Source organism: Toxotes jaculatrix, chromosome 1 (assembly GCF_017976425.1).
Source record: "Toxotes jaculatrix isolate fToxJac2 chromosome 1, fToxJac2.pri, whole genome shotgun sequence".
Classification (NCBI taxonomy): Eukaryota; Metazoa; Chordata; class Actinopteri; family Toxotidae; genus Toxotes; species Toxotes jaculatrix.
This window is the reverse complement of record NC_054394.1, coordinates 22,551,047-22,566,338: the sequence shown is the minus strand read 5'-3', so window position 1 is coordinate 22,566,338 and position 15,292 is coordinate 22,551,047. Positions and strand designations below refer to the sequence as shown.

Genomic DNA, 15,292 nt, shown 5'->3' with positions numbered 1-15,292 from the left:
ACTAACAAGTGCACACAAGGGGAGTCAGGGAGATGTCAAACAAGTACAATTTCCGCACATCCACTGTCCTGAGAAGCATAATCTAGGTAAGTTATTACCTGGCATATTGCATCATGTTGATGCAACAATCCTGTAAATACAATATGCAATACAGGGACATGTCAGTCGAGCGTGGACTGTACAACATACTGCATGTCATCACAGTCCTAAGATGATGTCTAATTAATCACAAGTGAAATCACCTGTGTGGGGGTGTGTAGGGGATGTAACAGAAACTTTGTTACAGCTAAATATATAGTACAAGAGAGAGACATGTAGCATCTCAACCACCAGCCTTCACTGACAATGCTACCATATTCACGCTATCTCCCTCTAAATGTCATTGATGTATTACTTCCTTTTCGAGTGTGATATTGCAGTAACACGGCTCATAATTTCAGTGCTGTTTGACAGCTGACTCCAAAGTACTACACAAATGTACTGTAAAGCCAAGTTTTTAAAACAAGCAAATGACCATTATGACAAAAAATAAAGACAAAAACGTTCTTGTGAGTGTATTTGCATTCAAAGCTGTAAGATCTGGATAGCTGACAGTCTCCTTAAAACTTACAAAACCGTGTTTGGAACAACTGAGGGATAATGTGAACTTGAATAACACCAGCAATCGAATTTCATCAGTTTTTAGTCCATACCAGTATTTCTTTCTGTTTAAGAAATACCACTTCTTGTCCTTTTAAATCCTAACACTTAAAATTTTAATGAGCTGTGGGTGGAACAGGAAACAGAACTCAAGTTGTGTCTTTTATCTGATTTCACATAATGGAGCTGTTATTTGAATGTGTCCTCTCTTGCTAGTGCCTGTTTTTATGTTTACAGTTGTTTATATACTTTCTTGGAAAGCACTCTGCTTGGAGGTAAGTGGTGAATAAATAACATTTACTTGTCTTGCATTGCACTCTCTCGTTTCCTCACAGGCAGGTTTGAGGCTTAATCTAGCAATTTCAACCAGCTTGCATGGTAAAATTAGAATGAGTTGAGCCAGTGTATTGAGTGTATTTTTCTACGAAGTAACATGAGTTATATTTAGCCTATTGTTTACTGTAAACAAATTGGATCTGTATATTATACAAGATATTTTGAAAAAAGTCATAGATTGTGAGTAGGCTTTACATCCTCCATCCTGTTTTCCATTACTGGTGATCACATGGAGAAGCTAAATCCAGCAGATTGGTAAATACATCAGAGTCCAGACAGAAAGAAGACTAAACTATGTTCATCCTCAGCTACATACAGTAGTGTCTGAGATATTGAGGAATCACAACATACCTGCAGGCTGATGATCTGAAACCATTTATGATAATGAAAACAGGGATATAAATAACCAGGTTTCTCTACATAGGGAGTATGATCAAAAACCAAGATAGGACTCAAATCAGGATTCTAATGCAAATATACTGTTTCAGATACTAACATTTTTCTCACCAGGTCCAATTAAAGGGAGTTCTGTTGTTCATTTATTTATTCATTCATTTTTAACTTCTGTTGGACGGCTTGCCATTAAAGTTGGTACAGACATTTCTGTTCTCCTTCAGGATGAATCACAATCACTTTGGTGATCTCATGACTTTTCATCTGGCGCCATCAAGAGGTATACAAAATATACAAATACAAAAGCACTAGGTAAATTTTCAGTTTGCCTTGTGCTTTTGTTTATGGTTTTATATAAACAAGATGAACATTATACCTGTTAAAGATCAGACTTTCAAAATCATCACTATGAGCACGTTAGCATGCTAGTGTTGGTATTTAGCTCAAAACACTGCTGTGTGTAAGTACAACCTCACACAGTCACTCTTACAGCTATAAACTAATTGTCTTGTTGATTGAAAGTCTCTTGTTCTAGCACTGGGTATTTTTCTCCTGTACAAACACACTGATCTAAATTAATTAAAGTTTGCTGTAAACCATTACTGAGAGTGTCTAAACATAATTAATTTCTGATGACTAATTTAATGTTTTCCACTCCCCGAAACAGTTTGTGTGAGAGTTTTACTAAATGCTTTGTTACTAAACTTGGGAAACATCTTCGACCAGACAGGTGAGACTCAGCTCAGCTCTTTTCAGAACCGTATTGTCTTCAAACAAGATAACTATGCCACACAAGCTTTAAAAAAAGAACATTACAACAAGCTAAATAAAGCATTAGAGTTGTCTTTGTAGTTAAGACAGGGACTATGTATTCAAACAGGCATTTTTAATGTGGCTATGAACTTTACTTAAATATTACATATCTTTGGGGAAAGTACAAGAGGTTACCTTCCAATAAATCTAAGTACAGCCTTGTTTAGCTAAAAAAAAAAAACAAAAAAAAAACACACAATCACTGTACACTCTATTAAAAAAACTGCAGCCCTTACTTGGCCTGTACTTGAATATTACAATAATAATCTATAAGCACTGAATACAAATGCAGTTAATATTAACCAGCAGATGGCATGTTTTTATAGATATACAATAAAATGTACTGAGTCAGTAAAGGATAAAGTCCATTCCCAGGCCTTGTTGACCTTCAGAAACAGAAAACATAAAATTAAGACATGATCATGGGTCCCTACTGGAGGGCAACAAATGAAGAAATATTAATGTGAAGTTGTGATTTCTTTTTTCAATTAACATTTTCAAATAAAATACACAAAACACTATATCAACCCTGTAAAATAATTATCCACTTTAACTGAACATAATGATTTACAGGTACTTTCATTGCACAGTCCAAGGGTTGACATCTTTCAGTAAGTCCACAGGCAACATCCTTAATTAGTCCACCTTAAGACATGTTCCAACTAGTATTCTTTCATTCCACTGCAACAAAACAATAGTGAGACATAAATATTTCCTTCTTGCACATTCCGCAAAACATTCACTTTCATCAACATTCAGCTGCCGCGCTGTCCTGTCTGCAGGGCTGCACAATTACCTCATTAACATCATCATGTTCTATTTTTATCAATTACATTAAAACAGCTGCCACATCCAAAATAAACACTGGAGTTTCCGGATGATGTGGCACTTCCTGTTTTTTTTTTTGTTTGTTTTTTTTTTTGCAAAAGCTAAATATGATATAGGACAAATATAAAGTACCACCATCAATTTAAATAGAAAAAAAAACATTGTTATTGTAGACCTGGCAATTGTTTCTGTACGATTGTTTGAGCATTGGTCATAATTGTGCAGCCCTGTGTTAGAACTTAAATCCTCTCTCCTTAATTATGTCACCATGTACATCTGAGCTAAATTCACATACAGAAAAACAGTTTTTGTATTTTCTGTGTCTATCAGCATAATTTAAAATACAGACCTTTTCTCTGCTGTGCTTTACAAACATTTCTAATGTTAAACAGCATCAGTAAGCATTAAATAAATCAGATTTTGTTCATGCATTAAAAGACCACTTAAAAGACCATTTGAGAGTTCCCCCAGGGGTCACCCTTTTGTTTGCTTGTTTTACAAATGTTAAGCCAGAATATATCTTTCTTAGGTAGACTGCTATCAGCATGGTGCTTGATTGTGCTGTCGAGCAGGTTTGGTTTGTCCCTGTCCCAGAAGCTTTCCAGAATTAATTTTGTGAGTCAAATGTCAATAATTAAACAATTCCACCTGCCAGTTCAATTTCTTGGAACCTACACTGTTTGTAAGAAAACAACTCCACAAAAAGCAGGTTAGCTACCAAGGGTGATTCGCTGGCAGATTCACTAAATACTACCAAAACATACCACCATTTGGCTGCAAAATCTGTTAATCTCATGCCCTAATGACATTGTAGCTTATTTTGCGTCCTTCATTAGAGTAAAAGTGCATCAGTAGGATTCAGTAAATGTACAGATATATGACGTCGACAATTCAAAACTCTCTCTCCCATTTGTTTTGCAAAAAAAAAACGCTCTGATATTTACAATTATAACTGCAATAGGGATGTCAGGCAATGCAGAAATATAGCTACTGTACATTACACACAAAAATATGTTCAAACATCACTTTTACATATACATATACATGTAAATGTATGTATGTATGTATGTATGTGTGTGTGTGTGTGTGTGTGTGTGTGTTTATATATATATATATACACACACACACACACACAGACTTACATGATTATGGCCAAAGTCACTTAAGAGCACCACCTTGAGATGGAACTGACTTTAGCCCTGTCCATGTCAAATTAAAGGACAGAGAAAGAGACAGTTCTGTTCTGTTTCTAAATGAGATGCAGTGACTCAGAAACACATTCAAATACATTATATAGACACACAGACGATGACAGACACATGGAAACCAAAACCAAACAAAGCCATATGGATTCAACATGGAATTGTTATGTGCGATTGCCTACCTGACTGTAGTTGCGTAACTGACCACCTCTATTAACAAGCTTCACACATGTGGTGGCTGTCCCTTTAAAATGAAACGTTTCTGTAGTCTTGTACAGCCACAAAGTGTTCTTACTTGGGTTGTAATGTGTCAGAAACAAAAATGAAAATTAAAAAATCTTCCATGACAGTTAATGTTGGGAATTTTGGTAATTTCAACTGAATATCGACAAAAAGTATTAGCTTATAATGGTGATCATCCCCATCTAAAAGTTCTGTGCATTTTTCCATCCCCCATGAAGACTGTTTTTCAAACTACCACACGACCTAAAATACATTTTGTAGTGCAGTGTAATGATGACAATCTGTTGAATATATCTAGTTATTTAACTGAAATTAAACTCATTACTGTAAAGTTTCTAATTTCTATTAGAAGGATTTGTACTTAGGCCCACTAATCATATGGAAAAACCTTTAAGGAATCTGTCTGCACATAATGCAGAAATTACAACTTCCAATATACAACCAAAATTTCTCATTCATTCCCAGTGATTCCCAGATGTTCCTGTTATTTCCCACAGACATGTGTCACCCTTGAATACTCCCACAACACTACACATAATCAATCTACCAGGTTTCACAGCCCATGAAAAATGGCTCAGAGAACAAGGTGCTAAATGTTATGAGTGACAAACAAATTTAGACATAAATATACATATAAATATAAAAATTGTACACATGGAACAGTGCGGTAGAGTTGAAATCAATTAACATATGAACATATCAGATCAAAACCCAAAGAAATGTCATTTCTTCATGTATTCGGGGAGGAAAAACGGTACTCACGGCGAGGAAAGGAGAAAGATGAGGACACACTCGCACATCACACACACACACACACACACACACACACACACACACACACACACACACACACACACACACACTCATAAACTCATACAAACTGACATCTTCTTCCAGAGCTCTACCAGGTAGGCATCATGTCTGGGAACCAAACACGACCCAAATGCTTTGACACCTCCCAGTGGATATCATCCAGCCCATAGCGGTGATCTGGGACAAGTACTTCCTCCATGATGGATAGCTGTGTCAGTCTGTCTCCACACATCTTGACAAACTCCACGAAGGCGCTGCAGGACACTTCACACTCTCCCAAGCCAATGGCCGACAGCTGCGTGCAGCGCTGGGCGATGCGGATCAGTTCTTCATCCAGCGGCCGCAGCCCGTTGGCGCACACCACCAGCTCGACAAGACGCGGGCAGGTGAGCCCAACACGGCCCAGCACGTCTTTACTGACGGAGCGGCCGAAGTACAAATGCGTGACAGGGATTTCATCGCGGAAGAAAGGGCCAAACTCGTCCTCATAGAGAAAGAAGTACATGACCAGATTGAATTTAGGAGAGTGGCGCACCATGGCGTCCCAGCTGCTCTTCTTGATGGTGTGGAACTGTTGGCCAGGATTCTCACTAACCACGTCGATGCGTAGGTGCTCGAGGTGAACGTGCTTCTCCGAGGACAGGGCAATGAGAAGTTCATCACTCAACAAATGGTAGTTGAGAGCCAATTCTCTCAGGCCATGACATTGATCAGCCACACACAGGATGCCTGGTGATACAGAGAAAAGTCAATTAGAAGGCTATAGATCTACACAATCTGTTTAAGGCTGAGCAGGAAAAGATGAAGCAATGTTAGCCAACACCTCCCTGTAGGTTTTAGACTTAGGAAAAGTGATTTTCTTGATGCATCATTACAACTACATTCATATCTTCCAAGTCACTTCTGCCCAATTAACTCCTTGACTGCTAACAGACATGCTTTTATTTTCCTTTCACTTCCACTTTTCCAGCTCCAAGTCCAGCTGCTAAAAACATCACTGGAGGAACAGATGTTGCACAGATGTACAAAAGAATTGCATCAACTCTGTGCGATGTCAATTCTAATTGTTCTTGATCAATTAAATTGTAAACAATCAGTCATTATTACTCATTAATATTCCTAATACATATCATTCCGTCTGTTGTCCAGTACCTGCAGGTGAGACATGAGGGCAACTGCTCATTTTTAGCAGTTTGAGTGTGTCACTGTTATTGGCCACTAGGACTTTGAGGGAGGGGTCATCCACGGGTGTGTCGTCAATCTTCAGGGAGGACAGGGATTTGGAGTTGACAAAAACCACTGTCAGAGCTGAGATGAAGTGAGACTGGTAAACAGGGTGAAAGAAACGGACAGGAACATTTAGTCATCCCTTTGTCTTCAGCAAGCACAGACAGTCTCTCAAGAGGCCCTAAATGCTAGTTTTATTTTGCAAAGACATCAAGCCGTCTCACTTGCAGACGTAGCTAGCAACCGCCATTAAATTCCACTACACATTTCCATTACCCCCCTCTGCAGCTGGCAGAAATGTCTATCATATCACCCTTGCCTAAATGCATATATACCTTGAGCTTGAGACACCCACTCCTACCTTCATATCATATGCATGAATTAATAAACAAACATGTAAATATGCAGCCATACCACTTTGCTAATTAAATTATATGCCTGCTCACAGGCAACCTGGCATTAATCAAACCAGCTGCATCAGAGATCATGACTTTAAACTGGTGAATTGTTTCAAGATGTCAGTATGTTCCAATTCTAAGCTTTGCCTGTAGATAAAGATTCAGATAATTGATTATCTTGATGCGGCTTACTTTGGGCAGCTCCATGAAACTGGGCCTGGCCGTAGAGATGAGCCCCAATGTTTTCAAAGAACAATTCACGAGCTGAGAGAGGATGTCGCACGCTGCCTCGGCAGACTCTCTGCTGCTGTCCACCTAAACAGTATGAACAAAAGAAATGAAAACCCAATGACACTTTAATTTGAACAGAATATAAGAATTCCCTTCACTACACACCTTTATCACTTTTCCCACCCTAACCACACACTCCTGCTGTCCTTCTCACTATCAGTTCATACCTTGAAGCTGACATACTGCAGATGGTTGGAGTGCCTTTTGATTATCTGTTTGATGAGGTCTGGGTGTGTGGCCTTCAGGTAGGAGCTGGCTGGCTGGTTTAACTCGAACTCAAAGCAGCGCCACAGCTCGGGCATGTGAAAAGCCTGGTTCCATGTTCGACACACCTGTGGTAACATTGATAAGATCAAAATCTGATTCAAGTCATCTGTCCTCAGAAAATATTCCCTCTTTGGTTAGGCTAAGGGAGTGCTGAATGAAACATTAACATTAAATTAAATCTGCACAACACATACCCTAACAGTAATGATCAGCGAGTTCTTTAGAAGCAAACATCTGACCATCAGAAGGACATGCAAGTTGATACAACAAATACTGCTTTCTGTAAAATATTATCCACTGTGTAGTGACTAATGGGCACCTGAGACGCGTAAGCCCTGTCTAGAAGAGGCAGGTACTGCAAGATGTGGAGCAGGATCTCCTGAGGCAGACACTCCCAGTGGGCGCCCTCCTCCTCCTCCTCCTCCTCATCATTCTCCCTCCTCTGCTTGCAGGGCCGTTTAAGAGTCTCCTGAGAACCACCGCTGGTGCCACCTCCGTCCTCCTGCTCATCCCCTTGGAGAACTCGTTTCATCCTGAGTAAACAGGGGAGGAGTTCACAAAATCCAGATGGTTGGGACAAGTGAACTTCACGGGGAAAGAAGCCCTTGATTAGCAGAACTGTTCACCCAGGGCTTCTTCATCACAAGACCTGACATGCTTGGGAGAGTAAACGTTATCCCATTAAGGCTGTAGTCCATGTCTGGTAGGCTGATTCATGCTGACACACACTGAATGTGCATCTTTGGAATGACACAAGGTTGTAGAGCTGCAACTACTTTTTTTTTTATTTGATGAATGACTTTTGAAAATTATGAATTAACTGTTTTTTTAAACTGTCACCCATTCGTTTTCTTAAGACTAATAAATTAATCATTAAGATTGACAATTACCTACGCTCTACATCATCGGAAGGTATAATGCATTCATATTAAGCACTTCAAATATCAAAAATATGAAATATATTTCATAATATCAGCAGTAGATATAACATTAATTCAGTACAAGACAATACTTGGACAATATGACAATATATACCATGAGATGATATAAATTTGTCAAGCATCTGAGATTTTGCCATCCATTTGCAGCTCAAATGACAAACTAACATAATTCTAAGGATTATTTTTAATACTTGAGTGAAAATACTTTATAGTCAATGACAACCTGAAGTCTGGAACCCATGGACATCGCCAAATGCTGAGTTTCCTTGCCTTGCCTTGAGAAGCTCTTGGGTTCCTTTCGCAGTATGTTTTGGGTCATTATCCATCTGTGAAGTACTGTCCTATCATTTTTGCAGCATTTGGCTGAATCTGCGTTGATAGTATAACTGTATACACTTCAGAATCCATCCTGCTACTTCTATCACTAGTCACATCGTCAATAAACACAAGTGACCCATTTCCATTGGCAGCCATACATGCCCAATGCCATTACACTCCCTACACCATGTTTGACAGATGATGTGGTGCTTTGGATCATGGGCTGTTCCTTTCCTTTTCCATATGCTTCTCTTCCCATCATTCTGGTGCAAGTTAATTTTCATCTGTCCAAAGACTCTTGTTCCAGAACTGGGCAGGCTTTTTTTTAGATGTTTTCTGGCAAAGTCTAACCTGGATTTTCTGTTCTTGAGTGTTACCAGAGGTTTGCACATTGCAGTGAAAGAGTTTTTCTTCACCAAGAAAAGGACTCTGCAAACACCCACTTGAGCTGTTTTCCATGGTTTTCCAGGCCTTTTGGTGCTGTCAACAGTGCATCCCTTCTCTTTAAGAATATACCAAATTGTTGATCTGGCCACTCCTAAAGTTTCTGCTCTCTGTCTAATAGATTTCTTTCATTTTTCCGCCTAATGATCCAGCTTCCTTCACTTGAATCAACACCTCTTTGGACCAGATACTGAGAGTTTCCATGAACAGATACCAAATGCAAATTCAACACTTGGAATCAACTCCAGGTCTTTTATCTGTTTAATTCATGTAAGTCATGTAGTAACGGGAACAGGCCACATCTGGCCATGAAAATGTTAGTCCAACTGTCCAATTACTTCTGATCATCTGAAAATGTTGGGAATATGTCTAAAAATGGCTGTAATTCCTACATAGTTAATGTAATATTTGTTAAACCCCTTGAATCAAAGCTGAAAGTCTACACTTCGGTCACATCTTGATGGCTTTGTTTCAAAACGACTATGGTAGTGCATAGAGACAAAAACTGTGTGACTGTCCAAATGCTCATGGCTCCGATTGTATTTTTATGTATAGATACAGATTATTCTTTTTTTGCCTCTGTTTTGTAATGCTGCTGTCCTGGTCTCACCTAACCTCAATGGGATTTACCTGGTTAAATAAACCATAAATAAAATTTTAAAAATCCATTAATTGTTTCTCAATTGATTTTCCAGAAATGTGCCATATCACAATATAACATTACATATACAAAGCCTGTATTCATTCTACCAACTTTCAAAAAGCAACATCAGTTCTTAGCAGTAGATTGAATAAACTGTCCTGCTATTAATTTGACAATGTTCTGATCTTACATTTGATCAGTATTCCTCGATACTGATGGAAAGCTGATAAATCAGTGCACATTTATTAGAGAGTATCTGCTTAAAATATTTGATTTCCCATTATCATGCATGGAGAAAATTATAGTGTGATATGTTTTGACTTTTTACTGTGGTGTTTCTTGCACATGTATTACCCAGTGCTACCTGACAGACTTGTGCATGACCTGCAAAGCTGCACAAAAGGCAAATCTGTCCTGTCCAAAGTGAGCTCACCCAGGTGTGTATCAGTGTTTGAAATCACTGCATAAGGAGGACACGCCTCCCTCTGCCTCATCCAGCACCACCGCCTGAACAAAATAAAGTTAGCTTCTGCTCACAAAAACTGTCTGTAATTGTAGGAGGTTTCTGCACATAAATGGCGCAATGTTTGCGACGTTTAATAGTTAGTTTACAACACAAATCCATCAAACCAACCATGACAAGAGTTAGCTTAGCCGAGACGAGCGTCGATTCTTGCTAACTACTTCGCAGACAAAGAAGTTACAAGTAAAAAACCGTCTATTTAGGCACATGATGTGGGATCTCAGGAGTTATCTGCCCATCCCTCTCCTTACCTGGCTTTCGCCTTAGTCGGATGTTTGTCAGAAAAGGCGATCACTCAGCGTCAACCGGGACCGACACAAGAAAACTGCGTTCGAGCTGGCCGACCGATCAAACACATTGGACCATAGAACAGCACGGTGTGTAGGGAAGTTAGCAGACTCTGTCTAAAAGCTTATGAAGCGAGGTTTGCAAAAGTCTTTTCGTGTTGCGAGCGCCTGACCTAGTTTCGCTTCACAACTCTGCTGCTTCGGTAGTTTGCCTGTCAGCTAAAGATGGCGTTTGTGTTGTTGTGTCGAGCAGAGTGAGTGGGCTGGTCTGCAGTTACAGTGAACTGTCGACAGGGGGCGTCGTTTCACTCTGCAGCAGGTATTCCCCATAACATTGGATTTGGTTCAGGTTTCAACCATAACCATCAATAAAGACAGAAACCTATTCAACAAACAAACAAACAAAGGAATATACACATATAGTTAGGGGGTGGTCAGTTTAATGGCTGCATTAAAAAGCAAATTTTGCAAAAACATTAAACTCAAAACTAGAGCTGCTGTAAGACTTTGTATGCAACAAAGACTACATGCTAAAAAGAGTCTCAACACTCCACAAATCCAAATATCTTACTCCAATAATGAATTAAACAAAAATAACCAGACCACATGCAATTCATGGCAGCATAGAAACACTGATAAAGACTTATCTAAACACAAAGTGTTGTTGTAAATTACAGCAGAGTTACCTAAAATATGCTTTAGCTAATTTTCTCCTATATGCAGATGACCAGCGTATTTGCTTTTCCTCTATAGATAAACAAGTTTGAAACAGATAACTGTTTGTCCTGTGTAAATGCAGAGAGGGGTGTTGTACACTGTCATTGTTGTAGTCCTGAGGTGGATCCAAGGGGATCCAGAGTGATAACATGCCCAGAACTCCTTATGATGCCCCTATAAATCTTGAGTTTTCTCCCAGAAGCCACATCAAGCCAAGAATCCCCTTTAAAGTTACTATATTTTCACTGAGTTCTGAAGGCAATAAAGATTTCATAAAGATTCTTCAGATTAATGAAATAGTGTCCCTTTGGACAGCAAAATGTGGCATGTGGTTTGTGTGGTGAAAAGGGTGCATTACAACCACTCAGCCACTGCTGCCAAACTATGAATGGTCAGGAATATGAAAATAAAACTGGATACTTGAAGTCAGATGCTTTATGGTCTAATACCAAAGACATCCTTGCATTTTAGTACCATTGTTCAAATGAAGGAAAAAAAAAAGAAAAGAAAAAAACTAGCTGGTTTTGGGAGAAGGCAGAATGCAGTATACATCAGGAGATCTGGATTGAAAATAGACTGCTACATCCCTACAGCTCTGTCAGTCAGGACAAATTGAGAGCCATGGTCTCACACAGGTAGTGCCGTTTGCCACCACAAACAATGTCATCCCAGGAGTTTAACCAATCCTTATCTCCAATTTTTCTTGGTGGCACAATGGCAACACAGTCCTGTCCTGCCTCGTCTATGTCCCAGGAGGCAATGGCATTGTTTGGTTCAAGATGCTTCCAGTAAATGACACCTGACTTAATTCTTTCGCCGTTGACCCAAAAATGGGTGCCCTCTTTCACCATGTCCTGCAACCCGATCCACGCTGAATGGAAGTTTTCTTGAGGGTGCTCCTGTGCAAACTTAAAAGTCAAGTTGGTCAAAAATTCCTGGTCTTCAGCATTTAAAACAACAGCCAGGTCCCCACCCATGTCAAGGCACACCCGGCGTGCAACTTCCCACTTCTCTGTTACTTGCGACAGGAAGAAGCAGCGTGAGGCATGCTCGACCCAGCCTGGCAGACAGCGAGAACACTGCAGTGAGCTCTTGTTGCAGAATCTCCAGATGACAGATAGTTTGTCAGAGAACAGGATTGAACGCTGCTGCTGATTTTCTGCTTCCAGCTTCATGGAGGTTTGCCGTTCATTGATTAACTGCTGGTGCAAGCGTTTGTTTTCTGCAGATGCCAAATTGATAATGCGTAATGATTTGTTGAGAAGCAGGTTCAGTTGTCTGTTCTCCTCTTCCACAATGTTGCAGCGTTCCAGGGTTGAATTTAGAACCTTGTTCAGCTGATTGTTTTCTATTTGCAACTGTGTTTTTTCTCGTAATGTGCTCTTCAAGAGTACGCTCAGCTGAGTTTTTTCAGCTGACAACAAAGTGAAGTTATACAGGGTGGCATCCATGAGCAGTTTCAGTTGGTCATATTCGCTTCTCAGAAGGGTGAAGTTTTGATACGTGGAGTTCAGAAGTTGCTTCAGCTGATTGTTTTCTATTTGCAACTGTGTTTTTTCTAGTAATGTGCTCTTCAAGAGTACGCTCAGCTGAGTTTTTTCAGCTGACAACAAAGTTAAGTTGTACAGGGTGGCATCCATGAGCAGTTTCAGTTGGTCATATTCGCTTCTCAGAAGGGTGACGTTTTGATACGTGGAGTTCAGAAGTTGCTTCAGCTGATTGTTTTCTATTTGCAACTGTGTTTTTTCTTGCAATGTGCTCTTCAAGAGTACGCTCAGCTGTGTTTTTTCAGCTGACAACAAAGTGAAGTTGTACAGGGTGGCATCCAAGAGCAGTTTCAGTTGGTCATATTCGCTTCTCAGAAGGGTGAAGTTTTGATACGTGGAGTTCAGAAGTTGCTTCAGCTGATTGTTTTCTATTTGCAACTGTGTTTTTTCTTGCAATGTGCTCTTCAAGAGTACGCTCAGGTGTGTTTTTTCAGCTGACAACAAAGTGAAGTTGTACAGGGTGGCATCCATGAGCAGTTTCAGTTGGTCATATTTGCTTCTCAGAAGGGTGAAGTTTCGATATGTGGAGTTCAGAAGTTGCTTCAGCTGACTGTTTTCTATTTGCATCTGTGTTTTTTCTTGCAATGTGCTCTTCAAGAGTACGCTCAGCTGTGTTTTTTCAGCTGACAACAAAGTGAAGTTGTACTGGGTGGCATTCATGAGCAGTTTCAGCTGGTCATTTTCGCTTCTCAGAAGGGTGAAGTTTCGATACGTGGAGTTCAGAAGTTGCTGCAGCTGATTGTTTTCTATTTGCAACTTATTGGTGATGTTCAACGAAGTGAATGCCTCCTCAGCCATACGCTGCAATTCTGCTGTCACACTTTGGCTTTTGTTTATCTGAGTAAAGAGGATGCCGGTCACACCACATAAAAGCACCATTAAAACCACAATGGAAATGGCTTGCCAACTGGACCTCAGTCTCTTCCTGCAGCTGTTTTGAGCATCTCCTCCGCCTGCCTCATCTTGAACTTCTGAGGCAGTTTTTGCCTGGTCCTCAATAGAAGTTTCATATGGAAAACTAAGAACACAAAAGAGATTTAAGAAAAGAGATCAGGACAATGTACTGTAAATAAACATTTCTTCATCATTGTTAGCTTCTTATTATCTGATTCCCTGCAGCCAACGGACAAGCCACCTGTGAAACCATCCTTTACCTGTAGAACTGATGGAGCTTTAATAAATGGTACATTTGATCATTATATTGGTTCACCATACATAGCATGCCGTTTTGTTATATTAACATATACAACATAAAATAATCTTTTAATCCCTATAAAAGTACACTATCATCTCCTAAAATGTTTGCACATTTCACTTAGAATGGACCGGAGGCAGGTTTAGATGGGGGGTGTACATGTGTAATTATAAATTTAATACAATTTGTTTCACCATTTTCATTACTCACTAAGTTGGTAAAAAATTATCACCCAATATCCCCACCCTTACTACGTAGTTCTGTACCATTATCAAATCCAAAAATAAATATTTTTTTAAACAGTTTGAAAACTACCAACAGTCAGAAACATCTCTAAACCTCCCTTGATTTTACTCTTGATTTTCCTACCTCACTTGGATCTCTTGTGTGTCAACCATGTCTTCTCGCTTGGTTTCTCATCTCGTTGTACTTGCGTGTGAACTTCGGACCCGCGGTTGGCGCTAGATGGGGCTGAAACACCACCAAGAGCCCAGGAGCTTAAAAAAATAAATAAAAATAAATAGAAAATCAAACGTTTGACATAAAAACTCATGTCTGATTCTCGGTTCCCATAGCAACCCTCTAAGGACTGGAATCGCGAGTGTCGCGCTGCTGACGTTTCACGAGATTTTGCCTTTTTTTTTTTGTTTGTTTGTTTGTTTTAACTGTAGTAAACTCGGGTCACTCGGGTTTTTATCTACTTAAGTAAATTGTTACTCTTCCATGTTTTTTTTTCTTTCTTAAGTAAACTGTGATTTTTCTGCACAAATTCCACAGCCAGCTTAGGAGCTTCGTTGGGAGTTGGCATGAGCAGCAGTAATTATGGCCGGTCAGGAAAATGTATATTAAGCAATAAAAGTGATCAATGCAGAGAAATGTCCCCTGTGACAGATAAATAATTATAGTTTATGTCATTACATTATCACTCATGCGTCAATGTGCTGCATCTTACTGAGCACGGCTAGACTACCGTTCTAAAGAACTCCCATTATAGATTTCATGATTTCCCCAGGCACCCAGAAACCTAACAGAAAGTTGAAATGATTAGTTGATGAATCAATTAGTAATTTGAGATTAAATTAACTGGGAACAATTTAGATAAATTATGAATCCTTAAAGTCATTTTTAAGCATAAATGCCAAATATTCACTGGTACCAGCTCCACACACAGAAAGATCAATCAGTTATTATCAAATTGAGATTTCTCAGAAGTACTGATGAAAAATA

The 15,292-nt window shown here is 39.4% G+C and overlaps 1 protein-coding gene across 3 annotated transcripts; it reads right to left on the bottom strand.

Annotated features, from left to right (window-relative positions):
- Positions 1 to 2,239: 2,239 nt before the first annotated feature.
- LOC121190385 (F-box/LRR-repeat protein 3-like) lies at positions 2,240 to 10,837 on the bottom strand. Of its 3 annotated transcripts, none has more exons than XR_005894994.1 (7): positions 10,571 to 10,837; positions 7,770 to 7,983; positions 7,351 to 7,515; positions 7,085 to 7,207; positions 6,420 to 6,591; positions 5,305 to 5,996; positions 2,240 to 5,263 (listed from the first exon to the last, which is right to left on the bottom strand). XR_005894994.1 is itself a non-coding variant. In XM_041051202.1 (7 exons), exons 2-6 carry the CDS (start codon positions 7,980 to 7,982, stop codon positions 5,356 to 5,358), a joined length of 1,314 nt encoding a protein of 437 aa, XP_040907136.1. In that variant the 5' UTR covers position 7,983; positions 10,571 to 10,837; the 3' UTR covers positions 2,240 to 5,283; positions 5,318 to 5,355. The 3 variants fall into 3 exon arrangements, 2 of the variants coding, with proteins under 2 accessions (XP_040907136.1, XP_040907049.1); XM_041051202.1 differs by having other exon boundaries at positions 2,240 to 5,283; positions 5,318 to 5,996; XM_041051115.1 differs by having other exon boundaries at positions 2,240 to 5,996.
- Between the last annotated feature and the right edge of the window lie 4,455 nt (positions 10,838 to 15,292).